This window comes from Podarcis raffonei, chromosome 10 (assembly GCF_027172205.1).
Source record: "Podarcis raffonei isolate rPodRaf1 chromosome 10, rPodRaf1.pri, whole genome shotgun sequence".
In the NCBI taxonomy this organism is placed as follows: domain Eukaryota; kingdom Metazoa; phylum Chordata; class Lepidosauria; order Squamata; family Lacertidae; genus Podarcis; species Podarcis raffonei.
In genome coordinates, this window is record NC_070611.1 from 55,169,100 (window position 1) to 55,196,337 (window position 27,238).

Consider the following 27,238-nt stretch of genomic DNA (forward strand, 5'->3'; position numbering starts at 1 on the left):
TTGAAATTTTTGTCCCCCTAAGAATTCTGTGCCCAGGGCAACCGCCCCTGTGGTCACGCCACTGGTAGATCTAGACCAGGGGTTGGCAAGGCTTATTGGGCATGGGCCAGATCACTCCCGCGGAGATCCCCCATGGGCCAGACCGATGCAGTGCATCACCAGAAATCGCGTCTGTGCATGTCCGTGGCGCCGGAAATAGTTTCTGCGCATGCCCAGATGCCAAAAATTGCCCCTCCGCAGAAGTGATTTTACTGCGGACATGTGCAGACGCAATTTCCAGTGTCTGGGCATGCGCAGAAGTGATTTCCGGAGCCGCGGAAGAGAGTCCCCGCACCGCGCTGCACTGGTTTAGCGCAGTGTGCGGGGACTCGCCAAGCAGGCAGCTCGTTTTGGGGGTGGCTTGTGGGCTGGTTAAATGGCCTCTGTGGGCTGCTTCTGGCCCATGGGCCTTAGGTTGCCGTCCCCTGATCTAGACAAAGATCAAGACAATGGAAGGTGACTTGATCAAGAGCCTGGAGCATATTTTTGTCAAGGAAATACTTGCAAGGAGGCTTCTTAAGTTTAGGAGACGATTACTTGGATGGCAAGGTTGGAGGTGGTGAGAGGAGATGATGGCCAGACCTATGCAATAGAAGAGACCCTGTCTTGGGCCCCAGCCAGTCTAGCATGTGAAACCGGTGGGGTCAATGTTGAATGTAGCAGACAGGCAGGATCGTGTGAGGTAGAATGAAGATGTTCTTCAGACATATTAGTCCCCTTACCATTCAGGTCATGAATGGGAAACCTCTGGGCTGTGTCCAGCTTCTGGCTCCCATCAGCCCCAGCCAGGAAAGCCCAATGGTCAGGGAGGATGGGAGTTGTTGTCCAACCACAGCTGGAGGACTTCAGGTTCCCCACTTCTAGTTTAGGGCTTTATAGGTAAGAAAGGTCTGTACAGTCGTACCTTGGAAGTCGAGTGCGGGGTATCTTTTTGACTAAATTGTTCAATAATGATTGCCCGCCCTTCACCCTAAGGTCAGGAGTGCGTTACAACAACACTGAGCATTGGAAACTAGAAGGAAAAGCAGACTTTCAGCAGCATTTTAGGGAAGCCGATATGTAAGGAACTTGATGTTATCTTCCAAAACAGAATAATATTTATCGTGCAGATCCGGAGTAATTTCTGGTTCACTTTATATAGTTGCCTTTTATCTTGGTCTGCTTTTAATTATGCAGTCATTGGTTCCCATTTCCGTGCAGCTTTCTTCTGGGAGTGTGAAGCAGGCATTCCCAGCATCCTTTTCTCCCCCCCCCCACCTAAAAAAAAAAAGTCTTGTGATGAGTCATACATCTGGTGACTCATCAAACACTTACTTTACTGCTCCAAGCGATGATGCCTACATAAAACTCCTGCAGAGAATGGAGGTGGATAAGAGCTTAAGAAGTGGCATGCAAATGCCCCCCCCCCCGCCCCCAGAATCCACCTCATATTTTCCCCCTTTCTTCCCCATGTGAATTCAGTTCTGTCTAAAGGGCAAAAGGTTCCCTTAAAAAAAAAGTATAATTGAAAATTGAATCTGGTTCCTATGGCAACAGAGTCCTGTTTGATTTTTTTTCCCTCATAGAGAAGTTAGATTGCTTTAAATAAATGATGGTCACACTTTTGTCCCCAAGATGCACCAATATAAGGATTGCGTTTTTGCCCTCAAGGGTATGCATATTTTTTTTAAGATGGAGGAATGCATGAGTTGGAAGCGACCCCAAGGTTCATCTAGTCTAACCCCCAGCAATGCAGGAATCTAAAGCATCCATGACAAAAGCCACTTGTGGGCATTTTATGAACACATGTCATAGAATCATAGAATCATAGAGTTGGAAGAGACCACAAGGGCCATCGAGTCCAACCCCCTGCCAAGCAGGAAACACCATCAGAGCACTCCTGACATATGGTTGTCAAGCCTCTGCTTAAATACCTCCAAAGAAGGAGACTCCACCACACTCCTTGGCAGCAAATTCCACTGTCGAACAGCTCTTACTGTCAGGAAGTTCTTCCGAATGTTTAGGTGGAATCTTCTTTCTTGTAGTTTGGATCCATTGCTCCGTGTCCGCTTCTCTGGAGCAGCAGAAAACAACCTTTCTGCCTCCTCTATGTGACATCCTTTTATATTCATAAATGATGCTGTGCGCTTTGTGCATTGTAGCTGGGGATTTGGTTTCTCAGAATAATTAATGTTTTGAAGTGGCCCTGGCTTGTGGACCAGCTGTTTTTGCTTTTTTGTTTTAAGTTGAAATAGATTACAGCCTGATGAAACTAATAATGTATTAAAATAGCCTGGGGTTGTTTGTTTTTTAAATGTCTGTGGCTGGCATCAAACAATGTTGGCATCGGGCAGCAACGTTTTTATTTTCCCAGCTTTTAAACAGATCATTATTTTAATCAAATTGTTGCACTCTGTGCTAAATTGTTTTGATTACTTTAATTTGTGTTTATAGTTCAGCTTTTCGGAAGTCAGTTAAAAACTTTGTTTTGTTGGCCTTCCAGATGGGCCATAAACCTGTTTTTCAATTTCATTGACTTAAAAAACAAAAACAAAAAAACCTCTTTCCAGCATGCTAGCTGAATTGGGAAACCCATAGGTCCAAAAACAATGCACAGATTGATTTATTTTATACCTTTATAGAACCTCTGTGGTTTGTTGTATGCATGTAGGTTAGGAAGTCTGAGTAGGTCATTCTAATAGTACAGCTTCAAAGTAGTACGCTGTGGAGACGGATGTCGTTCAGTGGGAGAGCCACATGCATTGCACCCAGAAGGTATGAGTTTCAACCCCTGATACCTCCTGTACCCTCTGCCAGTTACACATAGATAAGGCTGAATTAGATGGACCCAACGTCTAACTTAGTATAAGGTAGCTTTCTCTGTCCTGAAGCTGACCCATGGTTCAGATTATCGCCCTTGGCTGCTCTCGAGCCAAACTGATGGCAGTGCAGATGTCACAGTGATATCAAACTATTTTTGTCTGCAAGGGCCTTATATACTTACTTCACCAAACCTGTTCTAGGCCTGACACAGCTTGCCTTGAAAGAAATCTGTCCTTGATACTGGCACTTAAAATACTGAATTGATTGATGTCTGTCTGTGTACGTGTGCTGTTCAGTTGTACCAAGTTCACCAGGGACGCGGGTGGCGCTGTGGTCTAAACCACTGGGCCTCTTGGGCTTGCCGATCAGAAGGTGGGCGGTTTGAATCCCCACGACAGGGTGAGTTTCTGTTGCTCTCTCCCAGCTCCTGCCAACCTAACAGTTTGAAAGCATGCCAGTGCGAGTAGATAAATAGGTACCACTGCAGCGGGAAGGTAAACAGTGTTTCCATGCGCTCTGGTTTCCATCGTGGTGTTCCGTTGACCCAGAAGTGGTTTAGTCATGCTGGCCACATGACCCAGAAAGCTGTCTGTGGACAAACGCCGGCTCCCTCGGCCTGAAAGCGAGATGAACCCATAGTCGCCTTTGACTGGACTTATTTGTCCTTTACCTTTTACCAAGTTCACGTCAGCCTCCTGAAGTGCTTTTTTTGTGACTATACTCACTGGTGTCTTTCTTTGTTGCCTGTGGCAGCCATTTTGTGATGGCACCCACAGCACTTTTGTCTAGATATGAGTACCATCATCTCATTTTTACCAGGAAAAGAGAGAAACACATTCAGGCGCTGATATTGACCATGGCAACCTTGAAATTAGTAACTTTGAGGGTATGTGACTGTGGTGGTTGTTGTTGTTTAAATGGTTTTAGACAGTTTTCAAATGTCTTAATCGCTTCAGGTTTTTTTTTTAAAAAAAACTTGTTTTCAAATAAGTTTCATTTTATTTTTGCATGCTTAAAGAAGCAGCTCTGCTATGGGGAAATCAGGTTCTGAGACCAAACCCTGGCAAAAATGGAGCCTTGGTCTTGTCAGTTGAATTGGTGATTCTTTCCTTTTAAAAGTGATCATTTCACCCATGCACTTGAGCTCCACCTTCCTTCCCCTCTCTGTTTAATCATTCCACGTTGCCTCTCTGGAATAAGGTTCCAGTGTTTGGTTGCTGTACAGTGGTGCCTTTGTCAGGAGCAAGCCAGCAGCTTGTCTTTCATTATCTGTGGTGGTAGCTGGAGCAGAAGGAAGGGAGAGGGTGCGTGGGTGGGGAAGAAACCCCTGCCCCTGGACAACCGCTCAAAGAAACTATTTATAGATGAATGCAGCCTCTCACCTGGCAGAACAGAGGGGCGAGGCTAGAATGGCAGAAGCAGCACAAAGGGATTTTTGTCTGCCTTGGCATGTTGAGTGAAGACGCTGCATGGTATGGCACAGGGAGGCCTCAAACACCGGCACAGTAATATTATTATTAATTTCATTTATGAATAGCTTCCTATAAAGCCACTTGAAGCAATATCACAGTACAATAAAAGCGGCTGCCTATATAAAAACCAAAACTATTGCATGTATAAAAACAATTCCAAACAGATTCAGATGCTAACGGGGATAAAAGTCTCATCTTGGAAGGCTTGTTGCTGAAAAGGAAAAATCTCCGACAGGCACCAAAACACAACAAAGACTGTGTGTGGCAGGGATGTAATGGGAAGAAGTTCCAAAGAGTAGGTGCCACCACACTGAAGCTCAGTTCTGACATTGTGGAGCATAGCTGTCAACGCTTTCCTTTTTTTAAGGGAAATTCCCTTATTCCGAATAGGATTCCTCGCAAGAAAAGGGAAAAGTTGACAGCTATGTTGTGGACGGATCTCCTCGTTGGATGGTCTTTTCAGGTTGTCATCTTCTGCGGAATGTCGCAAGTGTTTGGGTGTGTAAGGTGCATGTTTTTAATATATCAACATCTGTGGTTGAAAGGAGCTCAGGTGAGTCAGAGCTGGTCCAATACATGATGCTGCTGAAGGCAGAGGACATCAGCAGCATCCTTACCCATAACTTCAAATGGGGGGGAATCCATCAGGACCTTTTTCTTCATAAGCAGTTAAAGCAGGATTCTTGCATACCTCTCATTTAAGCATGGCTTGTGCAGGAGAAAGGAGTGGACTTTCCTCCCTGGTTTCGATTTGTTTAGACCAGGCAACATCTGCCCAAGAACCTTGCCCTATAGTTAGCTCTGTGGAGAAAGGCCTGTGCCTAAGACCCTGGAGAGATGTTGAGCTCAGATTTATTGGAATCATCAAATCATAGAGGTGGAAGGTGCTCCCAAGGGTCTAGTCCACCCCTCAATGCAGGAATATTAATGGTCCGTATTGCCAATGTAAGCCAACTCTTTAGCAAAGCGTCATGAGCACGTATCCTGAGCAAGGGAACAGTTGTCGCTTAACCTGCCTCTTGTGAACAGGGCTCCTTTTGCGGTGTGCATGAGGGGAGGGGAAGGAAGTTATAGGAAAGAATAAACGTTTCTTGTTTCCTCTGTCTTGCACATAAACCTCCAAGGACGAGCAAGACTCTTACATGGAGTCCTGAAGCACCACGCTTACTGGATATAGAATTAAACACCTGCTGCCTGTTGCTGCTTACGTGGTAACAGGGTGTTCTTTTCTAAACTAATTTGCACACCATTGATTTATATTGCATTGGAGGGCATTAAAGACTGGTATTCCTTTGGAAAACTAAATGTACAGCATTGCAGAAATGCAAGGTCAAGTTATAAAGCAAGATATGGACTTCATACTTAGGGAACTGAAAGCCCTCTTTGGAAGGACTTACGGAGGAACAACATGCATATATATCAAAGGAAATACAGCTAACTTATTAAAGAGCGTAACGTATGCCATGGGTTTGATATACAGTACAATCGGCTCTTCAAGGAGTTTGTGTGTGTGAGTGTGTTTGCGCACCAAGAATCTCTTGAGCATAGATTCTATATATAAAAATTATGGTTACCATTCATTATACAGTTATTCTTCTTGGCAGAGCTTGGATTACTGTTTTGAAGTGTCTAATTACAGGATGTATACATATTTATTTTTGCTTGTAATCTTTTTGGCCTGGCCTATCGTTATTCAAATTACATCTTCCTTTGCCAGCAGGGGAGGTTAAGATTACACCACAAAGTAATTACTAGCATCAGGCCGACGCACTCCCTCCCTCCCTCCTTCCTTCCTTTCTCGTTGCTGCTCATTTTGAAGGCCCCCGGAGCAGCAGGCCGCAGGGCTCTTTCGCTCTTGATTTCCACTCTTCTTCTGCCTTCGTGGCCAAAGCGCGTGGTAATTGCATTCTGCTGCAATAAGTATCTCCCTGAGCCCAGATCTTCTGCGTATCTCATTTCTGCTGAAGAGGCGTCGTTGGCAAAGATAACAACATGTATACTGCCTCCGATGCAGCTTCTGGGTGATATGTTTTGGCAAAAAGCCATGGGGGATGAGGGTTCCGGTGCCTGCTCACCTTGATAGATGGAAAGGCTACCAGAATGCCTTGAGTCAAGACAATCTGTGGTGGTTGAGGAGGCTGCAGCCTTCCCAGATGTTGCAAGACTACAACTCCCATCACTCCCGATGGTTGTCCACTCTGGGTGGGTCTGGTGGGAGCTGGATTCCAACGACCTACGGAAAGCCACAGGTTTCCCAACCTGACATTATCCCAGTGATCACTGATATGTTAAACTCTGTTGGTGTGAGGACCTCATTTTCCAGAGAACAAAGCGGGTCTTGCCTTTTGGAAGTGGTTTCTGCTCAGATCCTGGGAGCTGATGCAAAGAAGGCACAATGCCAGCGGCAGCCGGGTTCTGTTGGCATGTGTGGACCCCCGGCTGCTTTGTCTAATGGCTTGTTTAGTCTTGTTTGCGGCTTCTGCTTGCAGCGTTCAGTAATTACCTCATTTTCTGTCCTCCGCCAATCCACCTTCACCCCAGGGCTATGCTTAGGCTACCGTTTAAAGCCCCAGGTTTCCATATGAAGTAATAGCCTGGAAGGGGAGGGTAGAAAGGCTTTGCTTAATGAGTTAAATGCTTTCTCTCCAGGCTTCCTGTCCTTGGCTGGGGTTTGCTTTTGTGAGCTTCTTTCTCCCCTTTCATTTCTGCGAAAGTCTTGCCGGTTCCGACTGCTGGTTCTTAATATATTCCTGTGCCTTTCTCTCTCTCTCTTCTCCCCTCAATCCCTTTTCCAGCAGACTTGGAAAATGACAACTGGTGTCTGGGCTCAGAGTTGTCTTCAGCAACCATCAAGACAGAACCCACCACGGGAGATGCACCAGGCCTTGCTCCCTCGGTCAGCCTCACCGCCACATCCAGCCCCGCGAGTCTGGAGGCTGAAGAGCCTCAGATGCAAGACGATGGCATGGTACTGTTTGGGGTTACTTCTCTTCATGATGGCTTAACTGGCTTGACACGGATGGTGTCGTTGGCTATTGAGGTGTAATGTAGTGGTTAAAGTGTTGGACCAGGACCCGGGACACCTGGGTTCAAATCCCCCCTGGTCCAGTCATCTCTCAGGGTTGTCGACAGAATAAAATGGGGAGGGGGTGAACCCTATGAACCACCTTGAGAGCCTCAAAGTGAAGGTGGGTTACAAATGATTGGGGGGGGGGGGAATGAGAGCATTCAGAAGTGGAGACCTGCTTGTTTTAGGCAGTGGTTCACTTTTCTGTACAAATGGTAGCCTGCTTTGCTGAATGGGGGGAGGACTTGGTTTCATAGAGTATGACACTGCCATTGCCTAGTTCTGCATCCCTGCAGAAGGGAGTTGCCACAAGGACTCTTCGGCATCTCATGATTTCTGTCTATACTTTCATCCGAGTTGGTTGGAGAAGTATTATTCATTATCTATTAGATTTATATACCACCCTTCATCATGAGATCTCAGTGTGGTTAGCAGGATAAAAGCAGGGTACAGAGTGGTACCTCTGTATAAGTCCCCCCCATCCAGCATCCATTTCGGCGGACGTCTGCGGCACACCTGGAAGTACCAGAACGAGTTACTTCCGGGTTTGCCCTTGCGCATGTGCAGAAGCGCAAACTGCTCCGCGTGCGTGCGCAGAGCGGCGCTTTGTCGAGTGTCCTTTATGTTGAGTGTCCAGGGCTTCGGAACGGATCCCAGACTCAAAACTCGAGGTGCCACTGGGCAAGGTAAAAGCACCAGTAAGTAGTTAAAAACAACAAAACAATACTGCCACACACAGAGACACATTTAAAAGGCTGTAGAATATTAATCAGCCTTAGGAAACAAAAAAGAGAAAGAAATGCAAAATACAAATTAACCCCTCCTCCATTGAACAACACCCCCCCAAGTTAAAACCCTATCCCCATGAAAACCATAAGTTTAGCACATGGGGGCCACCTCCAAAAGGACAGTGCCCTTTGGTATTGCCCCTTCGGTGGTAACTCCCCTGGGGCAGCCCCACCTCCAAGGCAGGCAGGCTTTACAGAGCTGCCCCTACCACAGTCCTTTCCATGGTAGGTTGGCCATTTAGGCCAGTAGAAATGCACTGCAGGCATGAATATGTATCTATTTTGCAGAGGCAAATTGATAAAGCATTGCTATAATTTAAGTAGAAACACAGTCCGTCTCTCCATGGTGAGGAAGACTGTAACCAGGCGGCCTGTGTGAATGCTCAGTCTGCTTTCCTGATGCAACCTCCAGGCTCCTGCTGTTCCCCTTTCGCAGGGTTCTTTAAAGAAGACTTTAAAGGCCTGTTTTCTGTAAAATGGGATGCACGGCTGCCTCGTTCTATGCTGATTATCTTGCTCGTCTGAATTAACAAATTATGAAACTGGAAAGAAGGTGGGTTCTCTCCCGAAAGTCTGATGTCTCTTTCAACCCTTTCGTCTTTTTAGACCAAGCTGCTGAGTCACAAAGCTTTTCCAGAGATCAAACTGGAGCCGCATGAAGTGGACCAGTTCCTGAACCTTTCTTCCAAGGAAGGTTTGTTTTGTACCGCTGATTTCTCTCCACATGATGGGCGGCAAGGGAGAAGAGGCTTGGGCCCTCAGCTGTTGTTGGACTACAACTCCTATCATTCCAGTGGTCAGGGATGATGGGAACTGTAGTCCTTTAGTGCTGCTAACAGAGCGGTTTGACTTCACCCCTGGAGGCGTGCTGCATTGTCTCTCGACAGACAGATGCCAACAAAGATATACTGGTCTTAGACATAGCAGCCTCCGGTTTCCTCATTGGCCTGACTTGAAGAAAGATACTGTGCTTTGTTAAAACTGCCATTTCCTGTGATCTGCAAACCTGGAAACTGTGGTTGAAGCAAAGCTTTCAGTCTAGGCTCTGATGATGATGATGATGATGATAATTATTTATACCCCACCCATCTGGCTGAGTTTCCACAGCCACTCTGGGCGGCTCCCAATCGAGTGTTAAAAAATACAGCATTAAATATTAAAAACTTCCCTAAACAGGGCTGCCTTCAGATGTCTATTAAAGATAGGATAGCTGCTTATTTCCTTCACATCTGAAGGGAGGGTGTTCCACAGGGCGGGCGCCACTACCGAGAAAGCCCTCTGCCTGGTTCCCTGTAACCTCACTTCTTGCAATGAGGGAACCGCCAGAAGGCCCTAGGCGCTGGACCTCAGTGTCCGGGCTGAACGATGGGGGGTGGAGACACTCCTTCAGGTATACAGGACCGAGGCTGTTTAGGGTTTTAAAGGTCAGCACCAACACTTTGAATTGTGCTCAGAAACGTACTGGGAGCCAATGCAGATCTCTCAGGACTGGTGTTATGTGGTCCTGGCTGCCACTCCCAGTCACCAGTCTAGCTGCCGCATTCTGGATTAATTGCAGTTTCTGGGTCACTTTCAAAGGTAGCCCTACGTAGATCCTGTTTTGTAAGCAGTGCTTTAGTCCTAACTTCCTGGTTCTGATGCCATGGGAACTGTGATTTAATAAGCCAAGCATGTGAGGGAAGGGGGGGGCAAGGCTTTTTTTGTCTTATCAGTTTGGGAAAGTTGCATCAGAGCTGGCCCACCATTTTTTCCAATGCTCTAAGACACACTTTCTGTTTGTCTCCCTTGCTCCTTTCTCCATCTTCTGTCTCTTGCAGCAATGGACACCCTGCACATGCCTCCGACCCCTCCCAGCAGCCACGGAAGTGACTCAGAGGGCGGCCAGAGCCCAACCAGGTCCCTCCCACCATCAAGTCCCAAACAGTTACAAGCCACAGCTAAAGTGACCTCGCACACGGCTTCCGCGCTCACCAATTCCCCTCTCTTAACGGCACCACACGTAGGGGACAGTTCTCTCTCTCTCTTAATGAATGCCATGTGTTTGATTTGCTATATTTTACTGTCATCACTCTGACTGCATATTACAATGGAAATCTCGTTCAAAATTCCTCCTGTTCCAAGAACAAGGTTGGTTTGTTTTAGCAGATGAAGGCTAGTTCTCTCATTGATACCAGGTATCACTGGAGGGTGCAAAAGTCCCGACACCGAGTGACCACTAGCACATGAAAAATTGGGCCTGGAAATTGACATCTGACTTGCTGCAGAAAGGTGAAAATGGGCTTCTTATTTGCAAAGAAAATTGTGGCTCTGCAGCTCAATTGGTCTCTCTGCTTGCCTTATACTTAGTCAGGCGATTAGACTTTACAGCGTAAAGTTGTCTACACCAGGGTTTCCCAAACTTGGGTCCCCAGCTTGTTTTTGGACTACAATTCCCATCATCCATGACCCTGTGAACTAGGGATGATAGGAGTTGTACAGAAACTTGGAGACCCAGGTTTGGGAAACCCTGGTCTGCACTGGCTGACTTGCAGCAGCTCTCTAGGATCTCAGACAGGAAAATATCCCAGCCGTAGCTGAAGACACTGGGGTTTGAAATGGGGACCTTCTGTATGTAAATGAGATACTCTTCAACTGAGCTCCTGCCCTTCCCTTATTTAAGACAGTCTTTGCATTTGGGTACTTCTGTTCAGAAATGGAACTTCAGCACACCTGAATCAAGGGATTGAAAACTTTTCCTTCCACATGCTTTTGTACTCCCAACTCCTACCAATTCCAACCTATGTGGCCAGTGGTCAGAGGTGGTGGGAGTTACGAGTTCAGCAACATTACCTGGAAGGTGAGTGTAGACTCTTAGGCCACAATGGCCCCCACCTTTTTACAGGAAAGAAAAACAGGGTTTGTGGATGCAGTTCTGTCTAAACGGTCAGTCCTGGATATGCTGGCATGGGAAAGAGTCTGTTCCAGAGGCTGGGAAGTTGATGATGAATGCAACAGCAGAATCTCTCCTAAGCAGTAGAGCAGTAGATCTGTAGAACCCAAAGAGCTGGAAGGACAGAACCAGCAAAGCAAGCTCAGTGGTTTCCAGTTTCCAGTGGGTCCATAGTATTATTATTATGTACAAAGCTGGAAGGAAACCTCAGAGGTAATCTAGTCCAGTTGACAATGGCACAGGAGACCCCACATTTCAGCACCTGTAACAGGTGGCTTTCAAGGCTCTGCTTAGTATATTACACATAGCAAAATGGACTTTTTAGAGCAGCAGCCTTTAGAGCAACACACCTTTGGAAAATAGATCCCCATTTCGGTGTGTTCTGGAGCTCTTTGCATGCATATTGCCAGCACTTGAGTTCACTGTTACTAATACAATTGTGACAGAAGCCTTTGATCTGAGACTGCAGTTCCTGTGAATATTTAAGAACCTTATTTTCCTCATCCTCCCCCTTCGCTCTAATTGATTGTCTTTGTGTTTGCCGTAGAAATTGCAGGGCACAGGTCCCCTCATCTTGACAGAGGAGGAGAAGAGGACCCTGATCGCAGAAGGGTACCCTATCCCTACCAAACTGCCCCTAACAAAAGCAGAAGAAAAAGCACTGAAGAAGATCCGCAGGAAAATAAAAAACAAGGTAGGAGTTGCTATTAAACAACTTGGACTTATATTCAGGGTTGTTGGGGGTTTTTTTGTCGGGGGAGGGAGGACTTGGGCAAGATGCTCCTGGTGAACCACCTTCTCTGGGCAAGTCTGCTACTGTTGACGGCACCAGTTTTCTTGCTGCCTTTCTCTGGACCCAGAAGGTGAGGCTGCTGTTCCATCTTGCTCCTGCTATTGCTTGCTCACTCGGAGGTCAAGTGAGCAGACAGCAGTGAGAAGGACCAGCAGGCTCCAAGTCCTGGCAGCCTTCCTTCCACTGAGCCTGTGGGGTTGGCCAAGCGCCAGATAATGTTGGCCCTGTTTTGTTTCTCATACCAAGGAACTCTGTTATCACCTTCGGTGTATTTGTTCAGGGTATTTGTTACACTATTTTCCCACGGCAAAATCTGCCCACTGCAATGCCTATATAGAACAAAACACGATAAAGCAGGACAACATTTCAGGGCAATCTGCTAGCATTATGAAAGACACGTCTGCAAAATTTTAACAGGGTCGCCGTGAGATTTTTAAAGGGTCATAGAACAACATTTCAATAGGCCAAGCAAAATAACTCCTGTTAATCAGCTCTGTGTTACATCAAGATGGAGCGATCTGCTAATCATTCATACTAAGGCCTAATAATAGAAATAGGAAAAAAAACCCAATACAAATTGCAGCAAACATAGTCTTATCTTATCCAAAACTTGTTCTTGGTCCCGAGGCCACCATCCTCCCAGACTGGGTGGGAGGGGCCAGAAAGAGTCGGGAGGACCTGGAGTGGCCTGGGCAACACTCCAGTGTGATATGAGATGAAAGACAGTGTGCTTTCCCCCTTCAAAACGATGGTTTATTCATATGCAAGCATGCACAGATCAAAAACTGATATAATAGATAGATTGGTTGGCAATAGCTGGTATGATTGATTAACAACCCTAAAAACAACCAATAAAGGTGACATGATTTTACAGCTTAAAACCGAAGTTGCTTCCCTTATCCATTCCTGAGTTCTAATTCTTCTTTTAGTTATGGCCTCTGTTAGGTGTGTAATTGGTGCTTTGCATTTCTCCTGTAGATCTCTGCCCAGGAGAGCAGGAGGAAAAAGAAAGAATACATGGACAGCTTGGAGAAAAAGTAAGCTTGCCAGAATGACCCGTACAAGAGAAAGTTGCATTCTGGAATGCAGAATCCCAGCCTCCCCATTCCATTCCCTCTCCTGCCTGGTTTTCTGTTCCCATTCTTTCCCAAGAAACAGTCAGCCAGCCAGCATTCCATGGTGACTTAAGCATGTTACGTCCTCATGGGGCTGTTTGTGGATCCCCCCCCCCCGTTTTCTTTTTCTGCAAATGCTTGGGGTTCCCCCAAGGCTGCTGCTGCTTCCCTCATGTGCCTGGGTGTTGCTTTTTTGGCTTCATAAGCAACAGTGCTCACAGCTTGAACATTGCAAATAGAGGGAAATATAGCAAGATTGCAGTGACGGCTGTGGAAGGGGTAGACAAAATGGAGGCTTCATAACTCAGTGGTAGAGCAGCTGTTGTTTTTAATGCAGGGACTCCTAACTTTGGCTGAAAGGATCTCTCTGGGATAAAAAGCTCAGAGACCCCTTCGCTGAGGCCCTGAAGAGCTTCTGCCTTTCTGAATACGATAGAAGGGCCAGCGGCATGACTCTATTCAAGCCAGATTTATATTCTCACCATGTTTATTTTGATGCCAGCAAGGAACCATCATGGCCACAAAGCCTTGGAGCTGTGTGTGTTTCACATGCCCCCTCGTGGCTCCTCATGGAAATACTACTATTGTTAGCACAAGAAAACAAGCTATAGCTGTTCAAGCACTTGGAGGTATCATTGCAGCCTTTCATGGTCTGAAATACCTATGCTCAGAACAGAATTTGGTGCGGAATAAGCTGCTGAGATTATTTCCTTCTCTTGCTCCAGCGTCTCGGCATCTCCTCCTCCAGCATACAGTGCACCTCTTGCTTACAGAATTGATGCACACACTCTTGCCGTGGTGGCAAGGGAGAGTCACCTTTTTCTGAATTAAAGGATTGTGACAGATTTCTGTCTGCTTACTAGCAGCAGTTCAGAAATCATATCCCACTTTGGTTGTTCCATCTGAACCGAGGAAATAGCTTAATCTTTCTTTGTCTGCTTGTTCCCAAGGGTCGAGTGCTGCTCAAATGAGAACAGTGAGCTTCGCAAGAAGGTAGAAGTTCTGGAGAACACAAACAGGTGAGTTATAAAGCACTCTGGTCCGCAGCTAATACTTCTGCCATGTTTTGAACAGAAGCAGCTGGCTATATTGACTCGCCAATTGCATGAGCAAGATTACAAGCTAGAAGTGGAATAAGAGCAAAAGACGAGCCCATCTAGTTCACCAACCAGATGGCCATGGGAAACCCCTAGCAGGGCCTGTGTACAATAGCACTCTCCCCTCCTTCGATTCAGAAGCACAGAGCTCCAGCAGGGAAGGCACAACATAGCCTTCATGGCCAGCAGCCATTTATAGCTTTATTCTTCATGAATTTGTTTAACACCCTTTCAAAACAATCCAAGTTGTTTTCCGCCACTATACTTAGCAGCAGTGAGTTCCACAAATTAACTTTGTGCCGTCTTAAAGAAGCACTTCCTTTCGTCTGAGCTAAATCCTCTAGCATTCAGCTTCATGAAACGGCTCTCAGTTCTAGTATCGTGAGAAAGGGGGAAACACTTCTCTTTACCGGCTTTCTCCATACCATGCAAAATTTTATACAACTCTGTCGTATCAGGCCCTCGGCCACAGTGGGGCATGAGACGTGCCCAGTTAATCTCTGTGATTTCCAGAAACTGATACTCTGAGGTGTACAGCCCTGAAAGTGGAATCAGAACTTCATGGGAGGATAAGAAGTTAGAAATTTGTTGAGTGAAGACGAAGATATCAGTGGCTCCTTGCCATGGTTAACTAATACACCAAACTCTCTAGTTCAGAAATATGGTTTGTGTGTTTGTGTGTTAAACATACGGGCACATTGCTACCAATTATATGGCAATTTGGGCAATACCGTCTACACCTGCAGCTGGCAAGTGGCCAGTGCGGTGTTGCATATCAAGGCACTGACAGTGAGAAAGGAACGTGGTGTCAGGACCGAGCAAATCCCATCAATAACGTCTCTTCTCTTGCTGGATCATGCACCTGGGCTCTGTCAGCTTCCTGCACTGTGACGGACTAGGGTAGTGAATCTGACATAAATATTTTTTGAAAAACCACCCAGATAAAGGAATGCACTCATGCATTTGTTGGACGATATCGCTGGAGTGTGTGCTTGCATCTGGGAGCGGATTATCTCTTTGAGGATAAAGACCCAGAAGTGGTTTCCAAGTCTGACTGGCACTTGGTGTGTGTTGCTAATTGGATAGCAAGTGTTCCGAATCTCTGGATCTCGTACCGCGGAGGCAGCCTTGGAGTTTAGAAAGCTTCTCCCACACACGGCTTTTGTGCTTTTGAAGGCATGTTGCCATAACAAACTCAGCTCCTCTTACCCAAGTTCATGGTTATGGTATGGGTAACGCCTTGCAGATTGTAGACTTAAGTAGATTGTGCTTAACCATTCTTGCACCCATTGATTATACCTTGCAAAGCACCCTCCTTTTGGTCTGTTTCCCCCTATGCTGAACCTTTTTGTTTGTGCAACCTGTCTGGGACAGGAGAACAATTAAAAATGGCCTAGATGACTGGGGAGAAGGCTCAAGCACTATCTACCTGCTGGTTAAAGTAAAGGTAAAGGGACCCCTGACCATTAGGGCCAGTCATGACCGACTCTGGGGTTGCGGTGCTCATTTCGCTTTATTGGCCGAGGGAGCCGGCGTACAGCTTCCGGGTCATGTGGCCAGCATGACTAAGCCGCTTCTGGCAAACCAGAGCAGCGCATGGAAACGCCGTTTACCTTCCCGCTGGAGCGGTACCTATTTATCTACTTGCACTTTGACGTGCTTTCGAACTGCTAGGTTGGCAGGAGCAGGGACCGAGCAATGGGAGCTCACCCCGTCACAGGGATTCGAACCACTGACCTTCTGATCGGCAAGTCCTAGGCTCTGTGGTTTAACCCACAGCGCCACCCGCGTCCCTTACCTGCTGGTTAGGAGGAGCCATATTACAACAGTATTGTATGCCAATAGGTTCAAATCCTGTCACCTCTAGCTAAGAGTGGATCAGCTGGTGATGCGGAAGAACCCCAGCCTGAGTTCCTCCAGAGCCCCTGTCCGCCAGACAAGGCAAAGCTGGGCTAGACAGACGAGTATAGTGTGCCCTGATAGATGAAGGCAGCTTCCTGTGTTTCTCAGCAGTAGCTCAGGGTCGAGGAACCTGTGGTCCTCTAGATGATTTGGATTTGGACTTCCATTGGCCCCAGCCAGCATGGTTAAGGATGATGGAATCAATAGTCTAGCAAAGTCTGCAAGGCTACAGGTTTCCCACTCTTGCTGTATAGCTGATAGTGCTCCCTTGAAAAGCATGTTGAAAGGCATTGGGCCTTAACATTCATCGTCTGTATTGAGAAGGTATGGTCTTGTTTGGGTTCCTAAGCAACATTTTGACTCTAGCTACAGTAGTTTTGAATTTAGGTTGGATAAAGATAATGAATAAAGGCCGTATTTAACAAACCCACCACGCTAGCAAAAGTCAGTGCAAGGAGTGGAATGGGAATTCGTCCACCAGTGTGTGTTCTGCACAGTCCCCAAATTTGCTCTTGAGGGTTGAAAAACCCCCAAAAGAGATTTAGGGAACAACACACGGGGTGGGGGGGGAGGTTCCATTGTGCAAGGAAAATCACTGCACTGATACAACCTTGACCTTAGCACTGGGTTGAATGCAAGCCATTATCTTTTGTGGATTTAAGTTGAGAATAAACTTCCCTTCCTCCAGTTTTTGCAAAAGGGGACTTTATTGAGGCATTGTAATTTGTTGATTTGCTTACACTGAACATATTAATCATTAGTAAAAAGATAGGTGATATTTTTTATTTCACTGACTGGCTGCTCTAATATTTTTAAATTTAATATTTGGATTGGAGTTTGCTGGTTCAGATGTCTTGCAAGTGAACCTTCCTTCAGCTCCATTTGCATTAAAATAGCATAAAGATGCTCTTGAGATTTTTACCATCTTTGGTCAACTGAGATATGCTTATCTATTTTCATCCCCTGTCTCATCAGTGTTTGACAATATGTTACATATTAAAATCTGCAAAAATCTGTACTCTTCTAGCAATGGCAGCATCCGATATAAGTGACTTGGTTTGTTCTGCAGTGTTTTTGGTCCTTTCTGTGTGCAAACAATTGATTGGCCAAGAATGCACGCAGCCCTCCATCCAAAAAGAAATTTAGCTACTCCTGCTCTCCATTTGGCATTGGCATTTGATACACTTGGGATTGCTGCAGATGTGCATGGATGGGCAAACAGCCCAGCACGGGTCTTTCTTTTTTCTTTTTCAAATGTGTTGGTGTCAAGTCCTTTTGAAGGGGCTGTTGCTGGGATGCTGCACATTTTGGCGGAATGAAATTGATCTGATACATTTCCCAGCATTCCTATTAAAGAGATTGCCTCTTAAGATTATGGCTTTGAGACCTAATTGGACATTTCCTTGTTGATGTGCCAGTGTCCTTTTTCTGGTTGTTAACTAAATTTAATAGTAAACCTGCCTTTTAAAGGGTCTCTCTGGGTATGTAAAGGGGGCTTCAGAAACCAAGTTGTAGAAATGCCATAATTGACTTGTGTACAGTGGTACCTTGGTTCTCGAATGGCTTAGTTGCCGAACAAATCGGCTCCCGAATGCCGCAAACCCGGAAGTAAGTGTTCTGGTTTGTGAATGTTTTTCGGAAGCCGAACGTCCAACGCAGCTTCTGCTTGAGTGCAGGAAGTTCCTGCAGCCAATTGGAAGCCACGCCTTGGTTTTCGAACGGTTTCAGGAGTCAAACGGACTTCCGGAATGGATTAAGTTCAAGAACCAAGGTACAACTGTACAGTTATTTATTTACAGGGCAGTGACAGAAACAACAACAACCAACCAACCAACCAACCAGAACTTCTTAGTTTTCTGCTTTCCCAGAAAACACACAATTGATATTTTAAATGAAACATGAAGGTTTTAAATTACCCTGGTTTCTGCTAGCACTGCTTGATAAACCTTCTGGTGATCAGGTGTCTGTGCTGCATGAACATTGGTTTGGAATGGGTGGGTATTCAGCACTGAAATGGCTGCTTTCTTTAGAATAGGGTGTGGAGAAACCATTGACTTTGCCCAATCCTTCAGCATCAAAACACAGTGGATGTAAAGAAGGCAGAAAATTAAAATGACGGTGACTGGAAGTGCTCTTCCACCCTTTCCTTGTCAATCAGCTGACCTTCTCTTCCACAATAGGCTTTAGAAAGGCTTTCCTTGTCCACTTCTACCAGTTGACTCTTGCCACCCCAATGCTACTGTGGTTGATTATGACCATTTCCTTCCTTTCCTTCTATGGATGGGCTAGTAGATTGATTTATCCCATTTATCCACACAACATCCCTGTTAAGCTAGGCCAAGAATAACTGGCCAAAGGCCAGCCAGTGAACTTCTGAACCTGGGTCACCTCAGTTGTGATCATGAATTCTGTCCTGCAGGCTACACTCCTCTGGTTTGTTGACTGTCAATCTTTGGAAGGGGGGGCTGTCTGTAGTCTTCACTTTGCACCTCATGGCCACACACCCTGGGGGCACAATGAAAAAATAAAGCTAAATGGAAGGCAGGAGGCAAAGCTGTGAAATGGCTGAGCCCTCGTTGGCCAGGGAAGTGCAAATGTGTGTGTAGACACACACACTGCTTTGGAGAAGGCAGTTCTTTGAATTGTACCCACTAAGTATGTCAGGCAAAGATCGCCATTTCTTTCAGCATCAGAGTTCCTGTTTTATGCTCTCACTTTTTTCTCCTCCCCCCGCCCACTTCTTTGAGCTATGCATGTACTTGTTTCATCAAAACCGTTGTGAATTTTAGTAAGATGCACTGCTGGGGCCTCTTAGTGTATCATCTACTCCCCAGCCCTCTCTCTCTCTTTAACTTCTTAAATGGCTTTTTCTCACTCAGCCTACCCCTTCCATTTTTAGTAGATAGCTGCCAAAATGAATTGTTTTCAGTAAACTGAAGAATGTCTTTTCTCTGCAGATGAGCGAGGCTTTTGACTTTGATTTATTCCCCTAGCACCACATTTTATATCCAAATGAAGCGTTCAAGTTTGAAAGAAGTTTTATCCTGAGTTGTAAAGTAGCCATGACCCGGCACATGAGCTGCTCATCTCAGTTTCTTGTTATTCCTTTGGTCCTTCCCCTCTCCTGCCACCTGATCCTTTCTAACCTGGAGCTGCTAGGGCTTAAACCTGGAATCTCCTCCGTTCATAGCACATGCTGCGGCAGTGAGCTATGCCTCTGAATACCAGTTCCTGGGAATCACAGGTGTGGAGATAATTGTTGTGCTCAAGTCCTGTTTTAAAAGGCTTCGCACAGGCATCTGGTTGGCCACTGTGAGAACAGGATGCTGCCCTAGATGTGCTATTGGCCTGATCTTATGTTCCTATTCAGCACAGTGCACATAGGAAGCTAACTTAAGCTGAATCAGAGCTGTGTAGACTGGGTCTAGCCCAGTACTGTTGACACCAGCTCTCCAGGGTTTCCCAGCCCTGCTTACAGGGTCTCCACTTTTGGGCTGGACTGGAAAACTGGGAATGATTTGCGGTCTCCACTGATCATCCTGCCGCCGCACCACCACAGTCCTCTTGGGAAAGGGCAGAGTCTCACCTCTGACTTTGCCCTGAGCTTTGGAGGCAAAGTCAGAAGAGAATCCTGTCTCTTTCCCCAAGAGTCAGGCCTGGCTGAGAGGGGGAATTGGCGTCGGGTGATGCTAGATGATGGATGGGATACTTGCCAGAGGGCAGAAAGAGCGATCCCCGCAGTGAACACGGCAGGCATATTTGTGGAGCCTTTTCTCCTCTGCTTTCAATTACATGGTGGCAGCTTCCCATCTCCAAGGGGTTTCTGCAACTCAAGCATATCACAGTGTGCAACAGAGCCCTAATTCTGGCTTCTCTATAAAGAGAAAAGCTGCTTCAGAGGAATGTTGAGCAGAGATGTGTCAGGGTCTCTTGTCCCCCTTCTCCAGCCAGCAATTTGCCACTCCTAACAAAGTACATAAAGGTAAAGGAACCCCTGACTATTAGGTCCAGTTGTGGCCGACTCTGGGGTTGCAGCGCTCATCTCGCTTTATTGGCCGAGGGAGCCAGCGTACAGCTTCCAGGTCATGTGGCCAGCATGACTAAGCCGCTTCTGGTGAACCAGAGCAGCACACAGAAATGCCATTTACCTTCCCGCCAGAGCGGTACCTATTTATCTACATGCACTTTGACGTGCTTTCGAACTGCTAGGTTGGCAGGAGCAGGGATGGAGCAACAGGAGCTCACCCCGTCGCGGGGATTCGAACCACCAACCTTCTGATTGGCAAGTCCTAGGCTCTGTGGTTTAACCCACAGTGCCACCCACGTCCCTAACAAAGTACATAAGATCAGGCCAATGACCCATCAAGTCCAGCATCCTGTTCTCACAGTGGCCAACGAGATGCCTGTGGGGAAACCCATAAGCAGGACCTGAGAACAGGGGCAGTCTCCCTTCTTGCAGTTTCCAGCAACATCCTGCCCACATGGGCTTCAGAACAGAGAGAGGGATGCTTGCATAAGAAAGGTAGGTGTGTGTAAGCAGGAGTGTTTTGGTTCTGTGAAATGGCAGCTAGGGAATGGATTCAGCACTGCATTCCCTCACTAACTGTTCTGCTCAAAGTATGCTCTCGTTTCATTCAGAAAAGGCACCTAAATTTTACAAAATAGGAGGCTGCAGGTGAGCAGATTGTTTTTAGGGCAGGGGTTATTAATAATTTTAAAGAGTTCTGGTCCACAAATTTACATTTGGCTGTAAAGGCACCTCTGGGGATGTATTTTGGAACTTGAGCATGTAAAGAAAGATCGGACTGAAGTGTGTAGAAGAGGGTTGGGGAATGTGTGCAGTTGGACTCCCAATTCCCATCAGCCCCAAGCAACATGGCCAATTCTTAAGGGGTAATTCAGTGACCTCTATACCACATCCATGGTGTAGAATATAATTCATGCACCTTGAAAACATGCATGTTTGTTTTCCTTGTGAGTGAAACTATAGGGCCTCAGGCTGCCAGATAAAGTGTGTAGTTGTTGTTGTTTTTATACTTTTTTAAGTGGTTTGTTGTGGCAGGTCAACAGAGAGCTTTAGCCCACTCGGAATTGCTCAAACCCAAATTCCTGGCACATGCTTAAATCCCTCTCACAGAAGAGTGACAGTCTGGAGAGACCCAGAGACAGTTGAGGACAGGGGGTGGGGACCTGTGGCCCTCCATATGCTGCTGACCTACAACTCCCATGAGCCCCAGTCAATGTAGCCAGTGGTCGAGGATGATGGGAGTTGTAGTTAAGCAGCATCTGGAGGGCCATAGGTTTTCCATACCTGCCCTAGTTCAACAAATCTTCTTTAGAAAAGAATCTGACTTTTGCAGTTAGGAAAGTGATGGGGAAATCCCCTGAAAAGTGTGAACGATTAATGGGGAGGTTTCATGATTAACGGGTTTGGCCACTGTGGGAACAGGATGCTGTGGGCCATGGGCCTGATCCAGCAGGCTCCTCCTGCGTTCTTACAAACACCCTGTGACCAGATCAGGATGGATGCTCCTTCTCTTGCAACCTAGTCCCAAACGAATTGGGATGCTTGCTCAAGAAAGGCCGGACATAGTTTAACCTCCATGTAAGCTTTGTGCAAGGTAGTAGGAATGAATGCTCATTGAACAGATTGTCTGGAGAAGCCCTCTGCTCTGTACAGGTTCAAGCGATCTAGCGTCCCAGAAAAAGAAACAGTCCTCTGTGTGTTCTGGGCGTGTGCCTCTTCATTGGCAGGCCCAACAAATCTCGAAGCGTTGTATGAATATGACAAAGGGCAAAGAATAAAAGTGGTGCATGAAATGCAGAATCCCAGACCAACACATGTTGATTTCTGCCACTCTCCATCTTTCAGAACACTCCTGCAGCAACTGCAGAGGCTCCAAGCCATGGTGGCTGGCAAAGTGTCTCGCTCGTGCAAAGCTGCTGGCACGCAAACGGGGACCTGCCTCATGGTGAGTCCTGGCTATTCCTTTTCTCCTTAGGTCCCCCCCGGGCCATCGATGGGTCACATTGTTTAGCAGGAACTACATCATGGTGGGGCGCAGGGGCAGGGAACTGTTTTTAGCCCAGGGGCCACATGCCAGTGGTGCGCTATGCCAAAGGGGGAAGTGTGTAGAGCAACAAATGCAATTTTTAAACTTTTGCACAATGGGCTAGCCCCAAAATAACAACCACAGATCTCCTGCATGCTTTTCTTTCTCCCCAATATGATATGTTCTGCCTAACATAAAAAAACCCCTGCACTTCTCATCTCAAGCTAAAAAGTGCTTCTTCCTGATGTGCTAGCTTTCTTTGGCCAGCGAGCATTCAACCATGCAATTCCCTCGGCAGCATTGCAAAGTCATATTGTCCCCAGAGAGCTGTGTCGTTTGCTTCTAGGCTGGCTTTATTTGGCAGGTGAAAACTGAAATGTGCTTCTCTCCCCCTGTCCTTGCTGTATGAATCCAACAGGGGCAATTTGGTGTTGTTTTTGTTTTTTAAGCAGCTGTCCCTGCATCTACCAGTCAAGCCCCCACTTTGAGCTCCTATTAATTCTCCCCTTCCTGCCTGAGCTTTCCCTCTTCCAACATGTCCTGTCAGGCTGCTTTTTAAACTCACGGTTGTGTGTGCCTGTTGAGTCGCGAGGAGCCTGGGAAGTGCCCACTGCGATGTTATGAAACAACATTGAAATTCATGTCACAGCCTAGTCTAGCCAAGATGGATTTCCTACCTTTTTGAGTTTTGCGAGTAAGTAGCTCGGCTGAGCGGAATGGCTGCAGAGCTTCCAGCATTGCCATACTAATGTGGAACGTCTCTCCTTCTGTGGAGCTGAATCTGGATTGCATCTGCGCTCCTAGTTTCAAGCATCCTGTCTCATGATTAATGCAGCCTGGGGAAGGAAATCACCTCTGAACCGCACATCATTTTCTTGGTTTTGATATTGCTCTGTATTTGATGTTTGAGCTGTAAGACTTTATTTCTGTTCGTTGGCTCAAGTATAACTGAGTCTCTGTGTCTTCCCTCCAACCTCCCCCCCCCCCCCGCCAGGTGGTAGTTTTATGCTTCGCAATAATTTTTGGCAGCTTCTCCCAAAGTTACGGTCCCACGTCCTCCATCACGAAGGCAGTGCTACCATCCCAGCATTCCATGCCAGAGTCATATACAGCCTCTATAGGTGAGTGAGCATCTCTCTCGTGGTTCTGCAGTTACTCAGTTTCCAAAAGGAGAGGGAGCTACGATTTGCCTCTGCCCTAAGGAGCTGGATCTGACATAAGGGGATTTGCATTGCATTTTGTGCCCCAAATGGTTTCTGTTCTTCATTCCCTCTCCCTCCTACCTGTTTCTGTACAGTGAGATCAAGGAGTCTTCTGACTTATGAGGGGCCTCCTCACCCGCTGGAGGAACAGCACTTCTCAGATCGCAGCAACAGCTGGGACAGGCACCTGGAGACCTCCAAGCACTCAGCTCTGCCTTCGGAATCCCTGTCCAGGTCACCGCATGACCAAGTCACAGAGATCATGATAGCCAATGAAACGAGGCTAGAGAAGTCATTGCTGGTAGAGTTCCAGCAGCACAGGTGAGTGGAGGGCATGGGCTGGTTGAATACAGAGCAGTGGTGGGAGGAACCAGCTAGGGAAGAATCTTAGAGCCTGGGGAGTGGTTATGGTACCAGAATGAGTGGTCAGGGGGAGGAGACTGGGAAGAGGAGGTGTCGGAAGCTGAAGACGTAGCAGGGTTCAATGAGCAGGAAGAGTTTCTGGCAGAGAATAAGGATAAGAGGCAGAAGTGGAAGCAGGAGAGGAGGTAGGCCAAGAGGCAGAAACAAATCAGGCTGGTGCAAAGTCATGGGTGTCTCTCCCTTCTGCTGCCACAAGCTGCCCTCCACCCCCCATCTCCCAGAACCAGAAGAGGGCTGAAATGGGCAGAGCAGCGTCAGGCTTCATGCAGGCGCAGTCTCTGATTCCTTGGGGAAAGCTCTGGAGAGGAGGGGATCTAGATGGCTGTGAGGAAGCGAGGACTGTCAGTCTCAGCAACTGATTTTCATGGAGGAAGACCACCAGTGGAAATTGTGTTTTTGCTAATAAGGAGTAAACTCCAACTTTGAATCGTGTGATTACTGCTTCTATGTCAGTGGATGAGGGTGTGGGGAGGACAGGACCCACAACTCCCAAAGCCCCCATTTTAACCTTTTACTGTTCTGGATGAGCTCTCAAAAGCTTATTGCAGAATTTGCCTCATACCAAATCAGACCATTTAACTCAGTATTCCCTATGCTGACTGGCAGAAACACTCCTGAATTTCAGACATGAAGTCTTTCCCGGAGGTGCCAGGGATTGAACCTGGGACCTTCTGCATGCAAAGCAGATGTTCTACGACTGAGCCACAGCCTTTGCCCAGGTGATGCCTGCTGAATGGGCTTTAGTTAATCAGAGGGTAGATTTCATCTGAACACGAGAAGAAACTTCTTAAGGGTAAACACTGTTCAGCAATGGAAAGGCATGGTGGGGTCCCCTTGCAGAGGCTGGACAGTCATCTGTTGGGAATGTCCTGGCTGTGGCTTTCTTGTACTGAGTAGGAGCTGGGATGCATTGGGGTAGCCAACATAGAGCTCTCTCCAGATGTTGTTGGACTCCAGCTCCCATCATCCCCCACAGGAATGGTTAATGGCCAGGGATGGTGGCAGCTGTAGTCCAGCAACTTTTGGAGAACATCGGGTGGCTACCTCCATTTTCAATGATGTATTCACAATTGCAGGCATCGCTTAGGAGAAGATGGGCTCTTTCCTTTTCTCTTGTGCAGGTGGGAATAGTAGAGATGGCACTGGTATTAAAAATGATGCATTAAAAATAGTTGTGCATATATATATATAATGAAAAACACTGCCTGATTAATTGGAGATGCCTTTTCCATTTTTCGGGGATTCATCTAACCAAGTAAATGACTGAGCGTTGCAGCCCCGGATCGTGCGGCATTCTTTGCATTCAGAAGGTCCCAGGTGCCAGATCTTGGCACCTCCAGTTCAAAATGGTTTCAGGGAGCGAGGCTGGCAGGAAGGCTGCCACAGATCTTTCTGCTGTGCAGCAGAGCACATGCTTGCATTGTGTAAATTGCCACGGCTGCTGATAAGAGCAATGGAAAAAGTAGCCTGCACTGCGATTTTGGTTGCTGTTTTGTAGTAATGCCACTTCTTCTCCTACCTTTGCTTTACAGAGTCAACTCAGAGCTGGATGCAAACGAAACTCTGAAGATTGTCGAAATTGACAGAAGAGTTAATGCTACATCTTGAGATGAAAATAAAAAAAGGGATTCCCTCCCACCCTTTCTCTTTCTTCCAACCAAAGGTCTGAGGAACTTGTCTCTCTCAGTAAATCCAGAGGCCACGAGGAAAGTGCCCGGCTGGTTTTCTGCACTGGATTGGGAAGAAGTGGCTTTGGTCTCTGTAGTCCATGTTCTTTTCTCCCCCCCTCTCCCCACCCCCAGCCTCCGACTCACACTACTCAGTTTGCCTTTCTGCTTCTACAACCAAGGGGAAGAATGGAAGGAGAGCTTGTTGTCGGATGATGGGAGTAGGCATGCCTCTGAGTGGAGGTGCAGAAGGGATAACTTAAGCAGTCCTCACCATCACCGCAAAAATGACTAGATGCCTTCTTTTGGGTCTCTTAAAGGGTAACAAAATGTGCAAAAGTGGTTTAATGACTTATAGAGGGTTTTCTGAATTCATCCAAGAGCAGCCTCCCCTGATGACTCCATCATTTTATTCCTTTATGAGAGCCAGTGTGGTGTAGTGGTTAAGAGCGGTAGACTCGTAATCTGGTGAACCGGGTTCGCTTCCCTGCTCCTCCACATGCAGCTGCTGGGTGACCTTGGGCTACTTCTCTGAAGTCTCTCAGCCCCACTCACCTCACAGAGTGTTTGTTGTGGGGGAGGAAGGGAAAGGAGAATGTTAGCCGCTTTGAGACTCCTTCGGGTAGTGATAAAGCGGGATATCAAATCCAAACTCTTCAAACCCTTTTTACAGGGAAATGTCACCATGGGGTGGCAAACATGTCTCTTACGCTTCCCTGATAATTTGTCCTGGACCATTTCTGCTTCCCCCGCCCCCGTTGTGCAATAGAAATGCAACCACAAGGGAGGCACTTCCTTTTGATTTTTTTACCTTGGTGGTGAAAATGGGCAGGAATTGATAGGTTAACAGAGGTCTGGCAAAAATTTATGATGCTTGTTCTCGAAAACTTCCAATTGTGTTTGCCACTGAGAACTAAGCTATATGTGAGGAATGGGAACTTTCCCCCCAATGCAAGCTCTAAGTGTGGGATCCCTCATGCAACATTGGTGCATGTGCTAGGTTGAGTCTTCTACCCTAACCAGTTGCAGTTCTATATTCTCTTATCTAGGAGCGAGCTTCATTAAACTCAGTGGAACTTACTTGTGTGTAGACATCTGTAGGATCGCACTATCTCAAATCTTGTAGCCAGCATTGCCTTAAACCTTTTTCCTCCCTCCATGAGGACTACAAACTTGTCCCTTCCTATAAAATGAGGGCAAAATTGATAGGAATCGGTCAGATCCACATGTTTCCTTGTCTTGTAGCCTGGTCATGCAATAACTCACTTTCTTGATGTTACCTTATTAACCAAAGACACCCATGTTCGGTAGCAAAAGCTACATTGCCTTCATTTCCCCCTACAGCATTTTCCATTCCCTTCTATGAGCGTGTACCAATTGTATGCTGGAAATACAAAGCAGTCGCTGATTCCTTTGCTGCATCTGTCTTCATGAAGAAAACAGACAAAATTTGGTTAGTCTCTTTCTTGTCTGGTCTGCATGAGAAAATGGAGCCAGACTGAACCAAATCTGCTTGGAGAAACCAATTTGTACCAGTTTCTCATACAGGCGAGAGGTCCCCAGGCGACTCAGATTCCTCTGCCATCCCTGCCCCTCCTGTTGTAAATAGTATTTATTAGTTGCCCCATGATATCAGCTGGCAGCCGGAATGACAAGCAAAGGACGTGAAATCCCTCAAATGCTCTGGGTGACTTTTGAAAAAAAATATTCTATAACTTGTTTTAGGCCCCTGACATTCAGTGTAAAAATGGATGCAATGCATTGCCCTAACCCACTACCCCGGCCTCTTTGCTCCCTATTGCATTTTCTGTTCCATTGTGCATGCACTCACTTAAAGCAGACGTTGTGATGAAAACCAGCAAAGGTTTAAATCTCATGTTCTACTTGTT

At 46.6% G+C, this 27,238-nt stretch overlaps 1 protein-coding gene across 2 annotated transcripts in view; it reads left to right on the plus strand.

Annotated features, from left to right (window-relative positions):
• Positions 1–25,320, plus strand: part of CREB3L2 (cAMP responsive element binding protein 3 like 2) — a 73,998-nt gene extending 48,678 nt beyond the window's left edge. The window contains exons 3-12 of one of the 2 annotated variants that reach the window (XM_053407443.1): positions 7,109–7,281; positions 8,775–8,862; positions 9,986–10,167; positions 11,645–11,791; positions 12,869–12,927; positions 13,956–14,024; positions 21,877–21,976; positions 23,052–23,178; positions 23,355–23,580; positions 25,215–25,320. In XM_053407443.1, coding sequence (XP_053263418.1) covers positions 7,109–7,281; positions 8,775–8,862; positions 9,986–10,167; positions 11,645–11,791; positions 12,869–12,927; positions 13,956–14,024; positions 21,877–21,976; positions 23,052–23,178; positions 23,355–23,580; positions 25,215–25,290 — 1,247 coding nt within the window. In that variant the 3' untranslated portion in view covers positions 25,291–25,320. The remainder of the gene's footprint in view (positions 1–7,108; positions 7,282–8,774; positions 8,863–9,985; positions 10,168–11,644; positions 11,792–12,868; positions 12,928–13,955; positions 14,025–21,876; positions 21,977–23,051; positions 23,179–23,354; positions 23,581–25,214) is intronic. The other variant, XM_053407444.1, reaches the window with a different exon arrangement.
• Positions 25,321–27,238: the final 1,918 nt, after the last annotated feature.